At 44.4% G+C, this 13980-nt stretch overlaps 1 protein-coding gene across 7 annotated transcripts in view; it reads left to right on the top strand.

The window, feature by feature from the left end:
- Positions 1-10352: 10352 nt before the first annotated feature.
- NRCAM (neuronal cell adhesion molecule) overlaps positions 10353-13980 on the top strand; it is a 78321-nt gene continuing 74693 nt past the window's right edge. For 4 of the 7 annotated variants that reach the window (XM_077758327.1, XM_077758326.1, XM_077758324.1 and 1 more), the window contains exon 1: positions 10353-10540. In XM_077758327.1, coding sequence (XP_077614453.1) covers positions 10435-10540 — 106 coding nt within the window. In that variant the 5' untranslated portion in view covers positions 10353-10434. Of the gene's footprint in view, positions 10541-12671; positions 12690-13980 lie in introns of all 7 variants that reach the window. The other 3 variants (XM_077758325.1, XM_077758322.1, XM_077758321.1) reach the window with 1 other exon arrangement.

Below are 13980 nucleotides of genomic sequence, written 5' to 3'. Positions count from 1 at the left end.
TTGGAAGCAAAGGATCACTCTGTTGATTTATTTTTTTTCATAAATGCAGATTTCCACACGGCCTGTTTAAAGAAAATGAAGTGCACTAGCAGTTAAATATTTCATGAAGTCCTCCCTTGTTTTGCTGATAAATCCTTTGTAGTGCAAAATACATATCGGCGACTAACAGAGATCTGTTCTTTACGTGAAATCGCCTCCAGCCGGAATGAAGGATTTCCACCTATTTCGTTTATGATAATGTGCCTTTCCCAGCACTGATAACAAGCGGAGAACACAATTCTTCATGTCACGTCCGTCTCCATTTCTCATTTCCATGGTCCTGTTGTGATTCTACGGAGCCTGGATATGTTAGCAAAATGTATTTTGAAACGTTACTGTGAAGATTAAAGTCCTCTGTGACATGGCGGGAGTGACGTCCCTTGCATTTGAGAAATCTAGGCCTGCTGCCTCCTCACCCTCGCACACAGGCTTGTGTTTGGGGAAAGTCCAAGTTACAGGAGAGAGTGATTGGCCAGTGCAGCCAGGAGGTGCCGCAAGGTGGCCATGGGCGGTCAGGTGCTCCCAGAGCCCTGGCTCTCATTCCTCCTAGACTCTGACTGATCACCAAGGTGACACATTAAGATGGCCCTCCCATACGATGTCGCTTTGAAGACCCTTCCCAGGAAAAGCACCTTTCAGATCTGCTGTGACTCGAGCACGCTCTCTGTGGCAGACTAGTGGTGCCTACCAGACATCTCCAGAGTCATTGACTACATTTGGCCGATGGGTCGTGAGCAGACGATGTGTGTGTCACCGCTGGGTGGAGGCCGTTGAGAGTAGGAGAACACGGGGACTCTGGAAGTCACACGATGAGACGGCAACACTACAAACTGGTGGCACTGCCATCGGCCTGGAGCAGAGCCCCCAGTCCGCCCACACTGGACGTTGGCACGAGTGAGATATAAAGTGTCCTGTGCTAAGCATTGGGACCCCTGGGCTCATTTCTCCCTGCACTATCGGCTAATCCTCTCTCCCTCTCTTCTCCCCGAACCTGCCCGCAAGCGCCCTGGGAGAGCAGCGCGCAAAGAGATTTGAACCATGCCTTGCGTCTCCACTCTGAATGGCTCAGACCATTTAGCGGGAATATCAGTTTATAAATCCTGGCTTCTTATCTTTGAAATGTGACTTTTTTTCTTAAGTGACTAGTCCGCCAGGCCTCCCAAATGCTATTATCTACTATTAAGTGGCTGCCATTTTGTCTGCTTGACAAATGGATAAGACGTTGCCCATTTAGAATACTAATATCCTGTAAGGCCTTTTACGCTGGAGGTTGTAATAAGCTGTTTCTGATCCTTGTACCTTTTCAGGGATACTTGTGGAAACCTCACTTTACAAGAAGATAAGTAGAGCCCTGGCTTGTTTCTGTGGCTCAACAGATGTTTCCAGATATATGACTATCGAGACCTGTATTCAGAATTACATTTCCGTTTCACAGACCTCGCCTTTAGAGCCAGCAGTTTCCCAACTTTCAATGTTTAAAAATCGGGACTTCTGTTTCTGGTTTATAATCCGAAGGAAACCAACAGGGAGTGGACCTTGCGATGGAGGAGTAGACCTGGCTGTAAGGCTTGGCTTCTCTCTTTCTCCTTCCCACTTTTTTCAGATTCCCTGTTTGCTAGGAGAGGGAGTGGATCCAGTAGAAGCCAGGACCAAGCTCAGAATCCTGGTCTGATTCATGGAGATGGGAAGGTGGGAAGGGTAGACTAAGAACGCTGAGCTCTCTCTCTCTCACCCTGTTATCTAGCTCGGTGTTTGCTTTTTCTGCATTAGAAATCAATTGGTATAATATCTAGGACTCTAAATTAGGCATAAGCCACATCTATTGTTGTGCAAGGAAATTTGTTTGACGTCAGTGGTAACTGTCCTAAGTTTTGCATGAGAAACGTAACTTAAGTCTGTGCCTCTTGGCTGTACCAATATGTATACAAGAAAGTACATTCAGGAGGAAATGGAATGGAGATCATTTCAGAAGGGAAGTCTACATCGCCAGACTCTTCGTTTAGACTCCCTGTGGCTCCAGCTATAACCTCCTAAGATCTGTGCATGGGACTCATCAGCGCCCTCCAGCGTGCGTATTAAGGTCTTTCTGGTTAAAAGAGACAGCCTGTCTCAGTTTATCTCATGAGTTGTTCCAGATGTCTATGGCTATGTGACAAATCACCCCCAAGTTTTGTGGCTTAAAACAGCAATGTGTTATTTTTCATGATTCTGCGGGTTTGTTAACCCTCAGATGATCAGTCTCTGGTTCTCTGTTCTCAGATGGCTCTGCTGGCGCATGCTATTTAACAAGCCACTTGCTCAGTGATTTTCAGTTGAGAGCTCAGGTGGGCCCAGAAAGTCTGCGATGGTGTTTCATCTCCCCAGGTCTCTTTCCACCTGCCTCTCATCACTCGGCAGGGCAGCTAAGGCTTCCCAGAGAGATCGTACGAGACTCCAAGCCCCAGTGTACAAATGCTCACCACGCCTCTGCTTGCATAATTCCCATTGGCCAAAGTATGTCACGTGACCAAACGCAGCATCATTCTGAGAGGCGACTGCAGGGTATGGATGCTGTGAGGAGTGGGCCACCCAGGTAACGGCCTACCTGGCCTGCTTGAACGGAGGCTTAGTTCAGTTCACAAGATGGAAGAGAGACAGGAAGACGTTTCAACCAGAACCACTTATTCTGGCAAATCTCACAGAGAATTGGGACATTGCTTGGCGTACCGGGAGTTTTAGAGGCCTGGTTATCACAGTTCAAGAGGAGGAGGCACTTGTTACCGCCTATTAGGTGTTCCGTGATGCTGCAGTCACTTAGCGACAATCTGTCCCTGTTTATACTGACCCTGTCGCTGCCGCCGGCTTCCCTCTCCTGACACCCCCTGGCCTCTGCTTACTCACGCCCTCCCGTGCTGCCTTGCCTCTGTATGATCTTTGGCCTTTGTTACCGCTCCAGACTATTGACTCACTCGCCCTTTCTGCCTCATACTTACCCTCCCCCAGAGAGAGGAATNAGTCGGACGCTTAACCGACTAAGCCACCCAGGCGCCCCACTTTTCAGCCCTTTAAAACAGCCCAGTCATCTCACACGCTCACCATGGCTGCCACTTCGGTCAGACCCCCTCCCCTGGTTATTCCAGCCTTGGTCAGGGTTGGGGGGTGTCAGCGCAGAAGAACAAAGGGAGCATAGCCAGCATTCAGAGTGGACGAGCCACCCCCCCCCCATTCATAGTTAATTGTGATTGGATTTGGAGGCAGGAGGGGAAGATCTTCCTTTGAGAGGCGCCGGTCCCTTTCTCTCTTGCTGCACCCATCCTTCTATCTCCAGTCAGCTCTCCTACGCTTCCAGCCGATCCTCACGGCCGTCAGCAGGTAGCTGCCTGTACAAGTGTGACGGGTACCATCGTTGTTCAGGGTCGCTATCAGTGTCACCCACGTGCACTTTTCATTAAGCATGCTTTATCCTTTGTCTTAGATCTCTCAATTGTATTATTGCCTACTGTTTCCTTTCTCGTAATTGACTCTGCTCAGCAAAGGACGTGTGGAAAAAAAGCCAGCATCCAAATAATGTCATGGGTTGCAAAAGGCTAGATCTCATTTAAAGGCGTTGGTAGTTTGGAAGCTCTAACTTCACAGACGAAAGGGCTTGTGTAAATTTTTCTAAATTCAAGAGATCCTTAAAATGCCGTTTCACGTATGTTTATACTTCTTACCATGAAATAGCTCTAGAAGGATTTGCAAAACTTGGTAATAATAACCCTCTCAGGGAGAAAGTAGGTTGCTTACTTTGAATTTATGATCTTTTGTACCTTATGAATGTTGTACTGTGTGCATATATTGCCTACTTTTAAAATTAACTTTGTAAAGCATGTCTTGTCCAAGCTGTCCTCACTAGCAATTCCTTTAAATTCCAGCTGACACTATTCGTGTGGACTCCCACATAAAGACGTGTATACATGTATATATGTATGTATATATACCTAGTCAGAAACAAATAGGGTTTTTGGTTTTTTTTTTTTAGCATCAGTGACTGACTTGGTAATTCTATTTGCTTCGTAGCTAAATGCAAAATCAGAAGCTATGAGAATGAGGGAAATGCTAAGGGCTCCTCAGGGTGAGGTGATGTGAGCCAGAAGTTTGGCTGGAAGTTCCAAACTTCCCAGAACCGGAGCTCTAGGCCTGGCCCTTTACATACCGGCTGTGTGTCCTTAGGCAGGTGACTGTACCATTCTGTGCCTCAGCTTCCGGCTCTGTAGATTGGGAGGTGTAATGGTTTCCCTTCTGGGGTTATTGACAGATGAGATAAGTGAATGCATGGAGCAAACTCCGTGTGATTCCTGGCACGTGGAAGGTGCTCAGTGAATCACAGTCATTGTGATTGGCTTTTTCTTTCTTCTCATCTGTTAAGTGGGCACAGTACCTGCTTCCCCATTTTCTGGGGTTTCCATGGACATCAGATGAGATAACCAGTTATAATGCTCTGAGGAACGAAGACGTGAACTGTTATCAAGGCGTGTTCTATCATCTATCAGTTGGGTGAAAACACCTGTTAATTGTCCATCTTTCCTTGAATGCTATTCTTGGTTCTAGGTACCAGATTCCTTGTTAAAACCCTTCCCTAAGACATCCCTTTGGGCTAGGAGGAAATTAGAAACATGTTCCCCGGTATTTCACAAAGTTGGCTTTGTTATTTGAAGAGACCATTAACAATCGCTGTGGCCACATAATCTCAGACTACCTTTTCTGCGGCGTTTTCATGGTAATGTAGCTGTGTACTTTGTTGGTGTGTTCATTATGCAAAGTCATTGTCCACCTCCCATTGACCTTCCTTCCATAGTCTCTGACTCAAAAATCTATGATTGAAAAGCACAAGCATGGGCTCAAATGGGCATTAACGCACTCATTCTTATGGTAAATATTTAAGAAAATATAGGAGGTACCCATCCCCAAGTTGACTGCTGAAACACGCCTTTCACAGTCAAGATGATGTCACACCGGTTAGTGTGGCCAGTTAGTGAAGCCAGACACTGACGGGTCACCAAAGCAACAATTAGTGTGCCAAAGGGCATCGAGTCACATAAGCATATTTGTTTATTGGCTTAGAGGAGAGATCGTGTTACACTGCTCAGTCAGCATCGAACCACCCGTTCTGGGACGCGAAAAAGGAAAAACAGACCAGAATGAAATGGGGATTGATGGATGGCCTTCCGGTTCTGGTTAAAAGCTGATAATATTTTCTTAATTAAACTAATTTCATCTTTCACTTGAGAGGAAAACAAAGATTTCTTTCAAATGACGAGGCTTCTTAAGTGGGTAACAGAAGAGCTATGTTTCTTGGGATGAATATGAATTATTTAAAAATATATGGTAAGTTCCTTCTAATCCTCCTATACGTGCAAACGTATGATATTTATCCTTCTCTGCCTGACTTATTTCACTCAGCATAACACCCTCAAGGTCCATCCATGTTGCTACACATGGCCAGATTTCATTCTTTCTCATTTGTAGTATTCCATCGTATAGATAAACCACATCTTCTTGATCCATTCGTCCGTTGATGGACACTTAGGCTCTTTCTATGTTTTGGCTGTTGTGGAGAGTGCTGCTGTGAACACTGGGGTCCATGTGCCCCTGTGCATCAGCACTCCTGTGTCCCTCGGGTAAATTCCTAGCAGTGCTATTGCTGGGTCATAGGGGAGTTCTATTGTTGATTTTTTGAGGAACCTCCACACCGTTTTCCAGAGAGGCTGCACCAGTTTACATTCCCACCAACAGTGTAGGACAGTGCCCGGTTCTCCACATCCTCGCCAGCATCTAGAGTTCTCTGATTTGCTCATTTTAGCCACTCTGACCAGTGTGAGGTGGTATCTCAGTGTGGTTTTGATGTGTATTTCCCTGATGAGGAGGGATGCTGAGCATCGTTTCCTGTGTCTTTTGGCCATCTGGGTAGGGGAAAGGGAGGGAGGCAAACCATGAGAGACTCTTGAATGCTGAGAACAAACTGAGGACTCATGGGTGTGTGTGGGGGAGGAGATGGGCATGGAGGGGGGCACTTGTGGGGATGAGCACTGGGTGTTATGTGGAAACCAACTTGACAATAAACTATTTGTAAAAAAATAAAAATAAAAATAAAATATTTGGTAAACAATGCAGGAGAGCATTTGCTCTACGATGTAATATGCATTTTAGGCAAAAAGTAATAAGGGAACCTTGACACGTATTTCTTTTCCAGTGATGAAAAGTTTAACCAAAGAAGGGAGATTTTTCTTCCCCATCTGTAGGCAGCAGGCAGAGTTGCTTTGAATGGAATTAAACGAAGGGAAATATTAAAAGGCTTTTGTGTTTATCAATAGTCCAGGGTCATTTTAACAATATATGTGGTTTTAAATATCAGGGCGAATTATATTCTGAAGACCGACCTACCATTTGCCTCGTTCAAGCATGCTTTAAAATGTCTGTGTAGATATTTTTGGTCAATTTTAGGCTGTGTTGTGCTAACATACTCATTAGCCTTGGCTAAAGGTGATGCCTGCTACTTCAAAGTGGGGTTTCACCCAGAGTGGGTTTAATGTGATTACGTAAGCAGGGTAGTGTTGATTCACGGTTCTCGGGTGGGAGAGGTTGACCGTCATCTTGCAAGGTGGCATGCCAGGGCAGATGGGCTCCTAGCTGGGCAGGGCGTTGACATCAGTACTGAGAGCGCAGAAGCAGTCGTTTGCCTTTGTGAGACATGCCGAGCACATCAGTCTTCCGGAAAGGAAGCTCAATTTTCTGTAGCTGTATTTGATTCTCACTTTAACGGAGTGCTGGGGACCTAATGCTGTCCTTAGGCGTTGAGTTTTTTACCTCCGATGGCACACGTGGGAGGAGTGAGTGATTTTCCATAGGCAGGAGTCTGAGGATGGGCAGGGCAGTGGCTCTGGGTCCTCTCCAAACAAGCTGCACTGGAGACTGTCTCGTGGCAGTTGATGCAGTTAACTTCCTGCTTCCAAAGAAAGACTTCATCAGGCTCACCACCCCCTCTCATTGTGCGGATTTACTCATGGCTCTCCAAGTAAGTCCCTTCTCAGTTTTTCTTACAAGTTTAATTTTTTTTTCTTTAGGCAGCCCTGTGATTTAATGGCAATATTTTATTCCATATAATATCTGAAAAGGTAGAACAGGTCGAAAGATCGTTCCTTGTCCATGAAATTAGTTAGCAGTTTCCTCTCTTTTGAAGGATGAAGAGTTAAGGCATGCAGGCAAAGTAAGTAATAAATTAAGAATTTAAAAACTGTAGGTGGCTGCTTAAGATCGTGTGGGCATTACAGTTTATTAGTGCATCTTTTGGAAAGGGTTTTCCTGCCTCTGGCAAAGCACAGCTCCGTTTCAGTCCCTGGTCCGGTGACCTCGGCCTCGTGTGGTGCAGCTTGTCGATGGTCTTGGGGACCGGCTGCTCCTGCAGGAGACGGTTAGTAGCTGTGGGGCAGAGGAGTGGGATGTTGGTGGAGAGGCTGGAACTGGGTGTGCGTTCCCTGCCTCCCCCCTGCTCCATCCCAACATCTGGAAGAGTTAAATCCAAGGAGGGGACCAAATTGATGGTATCATAGCCCTCGCACAAGTCTCCCTTCTGCTCTGGGAGAACACGGTCAGCATCCCTTCTTGGGCAAGGTGTGGTTTCTGTTATTAATTAATAAGCGTACATGTTTTTTTTTCTCACTTTGTTTCATTAATGAAATTCTGTTAGCTCATTGCATGTCACCAGTGAAAGAGAAATTCTGTAATAAAAAAGTCTCTTTAAGAATGAGGTAAAAAAAAAAAAAAAAAAAAAAAAAAAAAAAGGAAAGGGTTTTCCTTCCCCAGCACCTCATCGGAGAGCTAGGCATATAAGTGAAATAAACTAGATTAGCCTGACATAGAAAGCAGGCAAGTATGTCATTTGTTTTCTTGGTATTGGACTCTGTAGTTTCCTCTCCATTTGAGTAGTGTGTAAGTAACATCAACTTGTTTTTGAGCCAATTGCATCATTTTTTTTTTTTTTAATTTCCCTAAAGTTTATGATGAAATTCAGAATTGGTGTTTCAACAGGAAAATCACGAGAGACCTAAGTAAACCTGATTAAATGATACAGATAATGCTTTGCACACAGAGAAAGATCATCTGGTGTATAGTTTGGTTGGAAATAGTTGAAGGAGCTTCTCAGTCTGCCTCTTGATGTTTAATGGACGTGATTGTTCATATATTGTAAAGGGAAAGACAAATAAATTTCTTGGCTCGTAAATGAAACCACATAACATGGATGTTTCATTCAAAAAACAGTATTTATATACATATAATGTCTCTGTGTAGCATAGTAAGTTGTTTTTGGTATTTGTTTACCAAGAAGTGTCCCAGCTACAATTGCGATTGGGTTCACATCAGAACTCAGTTGCTAGTAAAACATGTTATCAGCATTGTTTCATTTTCCTTTTATACGTTTAAGCTGTATTCCATAGACGGGAATAACTAGGTTGACCATATAGACAAGGGTTGGGGTCTCAAACCTGGCAGGATAAATATAAATACAGCCATAGGTAGACGGTGGTCAGACTGTCTGAATACAACCTCATCTTCAAAGATCTGAAATCTGTCTCCTTCCCCTTTTTCCCATTCGTTTTCTTCTACAAATATCTATTGACTCCCTACCGTGTGCCAGGCACTGTGATGGGCTCTGGAGACACAATAGGAACAGTAAAGATGCAGCCCCTACCTTTAGGAGGCTTTCAGTTTACTGGGAAAGATGGGTATTATAAAAAAGACACAATTACACAAACAATGAAAATCACACAAATCATTCAGTAATTAAGCCTCAGGAGCTACCCTCCTCTGTAATAACAACACCCCTCTCTCTTCTGGAGAGAGCATTGGCCACTCCCCTCTGTCTTCATTAATGAGAAGTCATGATTGAATCTGTCATCCCAGGCAGGGGTTGGCTGTGGGACGGAGGTCTATATCGTGTGTTAGTGCTCACATTCTTCTGGGTGGGGTGAACACGTTCGTGCGCAAGGCACACTATGTTAGGTGATGGGCGAGGGATACAGAAGTAAGAGAGGCACCACCTTTGCCTGAAGGATTAAGGGAGAGGGCATGCATACAAAAAGAAAAAAAAAGTCTATCTCTGTATATATCTGTTTAATATATGTCATGATTAAAACAAGGAATTTCAGGGGTGTTTGGGTGGCTCAGTAGGTTAAGCGTCCAACTTTGGCTCTGGTCATGCTCTCACAGTCCGTGAGTTCAAGTGATGCATCAGGTTCTGTGCTGACAGCTCAGAGCCTGGAGTCTGCTTCAGATTCTGTGTCTCCCTCTCCCTCTCTCTCTCTCTCTCTCTCTCTCTCTGGCATTCCCCTGCTCATACTCTGTCTCTCTGTCTCCAAAAAATAAACATTGAAAAAGACCAACACAAGGAACTTCAGGAATTCTTAGTTGGGCTGAAAAGACTTCTAGTTTGGTTGATCAGCTAATGCTGCAATTTTAACTGATCTATACAGAAATAGATTGGACTTTGGTAGGAAATACGGTGGAGAGGGCATTTCAGGTAAAAGGAGTAGAGTAAACAAAGGCAAGAAGGTGGGAAAATTCAGGGCATGTTGAAGGATGGATCCAAAAAAGAGAAACAGAAGCAGTGTAACAAACAAACAAGAAAGCTTTATGCCCACAAGACAGGACAAGGTTGGTAGGAGACACTGAGACCAGAGCACTGAGGTCTCTCGATGATCTGTTTAAGGATATACTGAACTTTATGTGGTAGATCCCACTGTTGAAGAGGGTGAGTGTCACGAGAAAGCACTAGCACTCGGAACCTCGGGCATACCTGCTGCCGTAGCCTCAGGGAGGGAAGGGGGAGGCCTTGATTGTTGGCGGTTTATCTGGTAAATGAGTGGTTGGAGTTTGAAGCAAATTTGACACAGTGCCTTCAACTTTCCCAAAGATAATCTCTAGAATGGAGAAGCCATTAGGCCTTCCCTCTAAATGCACACTTTCCAATCGATTTATAAGCCCGGCTTTTTTTCTAGAAGGAATGACATGGTAGCCTCCAGTATAAATGGAGACTTTTTAAATTGGAAAACCGTAATGGGATGGCCAACTAGATAGATTTTGCTTGACATCACTACAAATACTTCTGACCTGATTTTAGCTGCCGTATGAATAAATGACTCTTCCAGCCTCGAGAGTTAAATATTTAAACGTTAGCTCCTTTTTCGAGTTCGTGTATAATACAGAACTGATTTTCCGCGCTGCAGACCTCTCTCAATTCCTTCTTTTTTTAAAACACTATCATTCTTATCCTCTCCTTTTTCAGTTCCCTGCATGAACATTATTTAACTGTGCCACGCAAATCTTTGGCAAAAGAAGAAAAGGCAAGTCTGTCTGTGGGTCTCAGCAGGAGTTCAGCGAATGCAGCTTAAAATAATGCCGAGAAAGAAGCGCTTACCCGCAGGCAGAGTGGCCCTGATTCTTTACCTGTGCCAGATGATTAGTGCATTAGAAGTACCACTTGATCGTAAGTATTAACGTTTCAGAGCTGTTAGGCCCGGGAGTCAAAGCCTCCCCGCCATTTCCCATCACTGCGAGCTGTGTGAATGGAGAAGGTGTCTGTGTGATACTGAAGAGCTAATCAAAATTAATTTGGCTTTTACCTCCAGCACCTGGTGTTTATAAAGAGTCTCACCATAGAAATGGCCGTTGAACTGGTCAGACCACTGTCCCCTCCCTATCATCATCTTTNCACCCCAATAGGAGACTCTTGATTGAAGCAGCCGCACAAGAAAACTCTATGAATTGCTTTAAAATGGTCATAAGACTTCGGCACTTCTCCCCGCCCGGCCACTCCACCCTCTCCCTTCATGCGCTCAGAGCGCTCTGGAAAGATTGGGGGATGGTTTCTCAGCCAATCCCATGCCCCTTAGTATCCCCAGACTACCCATAATCCATTTCTCTTCATTCCAGCAAGGCCAAAGTCCCTTTAAATAGGAGTCTGGATGTAAGAAATGTATGTGTCTTTTCTGCAGCCTAGAGAGAGATCTTGGGCTTAAAAGAGGTCATCAAAGACCAAAAGGTACATTTTGAGAATAAAGCAAGTCATCTACAAAGACACGATTTAAAATGGGACAGCCGGCCGCTCCTGTATTAGCCCCCAGCCCCCCAGCCCTTTCCTGATAATAGAGCGCGCGCTGCCTTCTCCCTGCCCTGGGCGGCCTGGTAATGAAAAATAAAGATAACGCTGGGTTCCAATCGGTCCCTTCTCTTGCAATGGAAAGCAGAATTTCAGATTTGGACAATTACTATACTTCAGATTCATCCTTTATTCTTGATCTGCGTGACCTCTTTAAATCCATTCGCTTCCTGACTAGGACATTGGNTTTTTTTTTTTTTTTTTTTTTTTTGGCCAAAGGAGGTTGCAAGTGCCGACAGGAAGACATTAAGAAGAGATGTGGTCTGCCCCACGCTCTGGCGACTCCCTTTGCTGTGCATCTGTAGTCTAATGGATGATAAAACGCAACATCTCATTACTTATCTATTTATTTTCAAAAAAATATTCGTTCAATATTATTATCATTATTTTTCATTTTTCAAAGAGTATTCATTCATTGGCCTTCATTTCAGTTAATAAACAGAACGAAACCAAAATCGTCTGATTGGCTAGGGCTGGCGGACTTGCATTGCCTTCGTAAGCATTTGCCCTGACAGAGAGGTAGGAGGGAGACAAAAGCCCTTGAGAGAAATGGGCTTCTGTTCTCTCTTGTGTTAAATATATTCTCCCTGAATCTGACTGCCTAATCTAACAATCAGAGGGGAGCAGTCACCTACCGCTAACTCAATTACCGCTGCTAATGAAGAAGAGGCATCACCATGATGAGAAGAAAGTCGCAGACAACCCAGCTCCTGTATTAACCTTTACAAGTGGCAGTGACAGGCAGCACGGCAGATCATTTGAATTGCATGCCAGTGTAATTTCTTCCCCTCCCCTGTCCCTCACACCCCTTCTGTCTGAACTGCTCCTTGATGTGGGTCCCGGCAACCCTTGGATGAGGAGGGATTCTGAGGCAGAAATATGTGACCAGCTGAGAAGTTCCACTACTAACTTGGAGATGAACCACAGAAATAGAAAAAAAAAAAAAATCAGTGTTGCATTTGGTGCAGAGGGAGCCCCATCATTGTAGAGCTGTCCCATTGTTAGGTATTATGACCACGTACATAGCGATGTCTGGGGTAATAGGATCAGACGCGACACAGTATGTGACAACTCAGATTAATTGTAGATTTCAGCAATTTTTCAAATTGAACATAATTACTTGTCCAACACAACATGTATGGAATGGAATTAGCCATCCCTATTCCTAGAAGAACCCTTTCTTTTTTTTTTTTTTTTTTTTTTTTTTTTGCCTACAGCATTCCTTTTGTTCTTCCACATTTTATGCGAGATTGTGCTACAGGACTAAACAAAGCCATTACTGGGAGTGTCTTCTTTTTAGAACTTCACGATTTCCATTTTCACTGTACTGGTTTTTTAGGTCAAACCCAATAGACGAGATGCCCCTTTTATCTCCAGGGTTCTAACGTTCTTATTACTAACATCTGGTTTTCTTTAATCCTGTTTGCCCACTCACCTGCTGATATTGATGGGGAAAAAGCAAAACTTCTTGAAGACTGTAAGTGTCTTTCTATAATTACTAGGCAGTGTGAAAACTTGACCGTGTCTTTGTTTTTGAATGACTGCTGTGAATTGAATGCACAACCTTAGGATTTGTGACTAACGTCATTTTAAGCATGTGCATTTACTGTGGCTAAACATTGCTTTTAAATACCAAGAAGCAAGTTTAATATATTCCCTGCATGAATTCTGAGGACTCCGGTATTACTCTTTCTTTTGCCAATATACTGCTCTACTAACTTCCAAGCTTGATTCGCATCTGATGTAACTCAATGAGAAAATTCACAACATTTAAAGGAAATTACTGTCTGGTTCTAAATGCCATGAAATGCTTGCTGGGCCAAAGGCATGTCTTTCAGTGTCGTTCGGAAGGTGAGCGCATGCATATGCTTTGCCCGAGTCAGCAGCTCTGTCCCTTGCCACACTTCTTTGGCCTGAGGACTGTATGGACCAGCGTTCCATCAGTATAATGGCCCAGTGAATTTGCATACTGTGTTGAAGAGTCCAAACAACAAATAAGCAGCCCTGGCTCCCAACGTTTCCGAGTGGCTTGCTCTGAGCGAAACTTCTGCTATCTCTGGCAGTGAGTAGGGCAGCCTCTAGTATCTTCCTAAAACATAGTTTGCAAAAAAGAAATAGTTTTCAGGCATTTGAAAACCCTTTGAGATTGGATTAACCAGGAAAAACCGTGTAAAATCACCTTTTGCCCAGTACTTCGAAGCATTCGTCCGTTGTCAGGTGACTGAAGCACTGTTCAGAGGCGTGTGTAAACTGTAAGGGCCTGGGAGTCAGGAATGGCATCTAACCAGCTCTGCTGCAGACACCTGGACACAAGTTCTGGGTTTGAAGCCACCAGACCTCTGTCGCTTGCAGAAAGATACAAGGAATTGGACGGAGGTGCCCCTAAGAGAGTCCCCTCATCGGCCACCTGGTGTGAAATTCCAGGCTTCTGTCCATCATCCCGAACTCTATACTCCCAGAGCCTAAAGGAGTGCTCAAATATGAAGCTGGTCCAAATAATAAATAATAATAAAAATAATAATAATAATAAATAATAAATAAAGATGACTGTGACCCNTCTTTTAGTTCATCCTGCTAGTGACCCTTGGAAGTAGACCCCACAGATAGCACTTGTAAGCCCCGTTTTCCCCGGAAGGAAACAAGGGCTCGCAGAGTTAAACGGGCTTGAAGTCTCACTGCTGGGAAGAGGCAAAGACTGATTCTTAACCCCCAGACCGAAGTACTAAGCAGCGCCGGGAGCTGATGGGGCAGCAAGAGTGAGGTTTCTA

The sequence above is a fragment of the Crocuta crocuta genome, unplaced genomic scaffold, assembly GCF_008692635.1.
Source record: "Crocuta crocuta isolate KB4526 unplaced genomic scaffold, BGI_CrCroc_1.0 scaffold103, whole genome shotgun sequence".
NCBI classification, from domain to species: Eukaryota; Metazoa; Chordata; class Mammalia; order Carnivora; family Hyaenidae; genus Crocuta; species Crocuta crocuta.
Note: the sequence above shows the minus strand (reverse complement) of the source record. Positions and strands in the feature narration are given on the sequence as shown.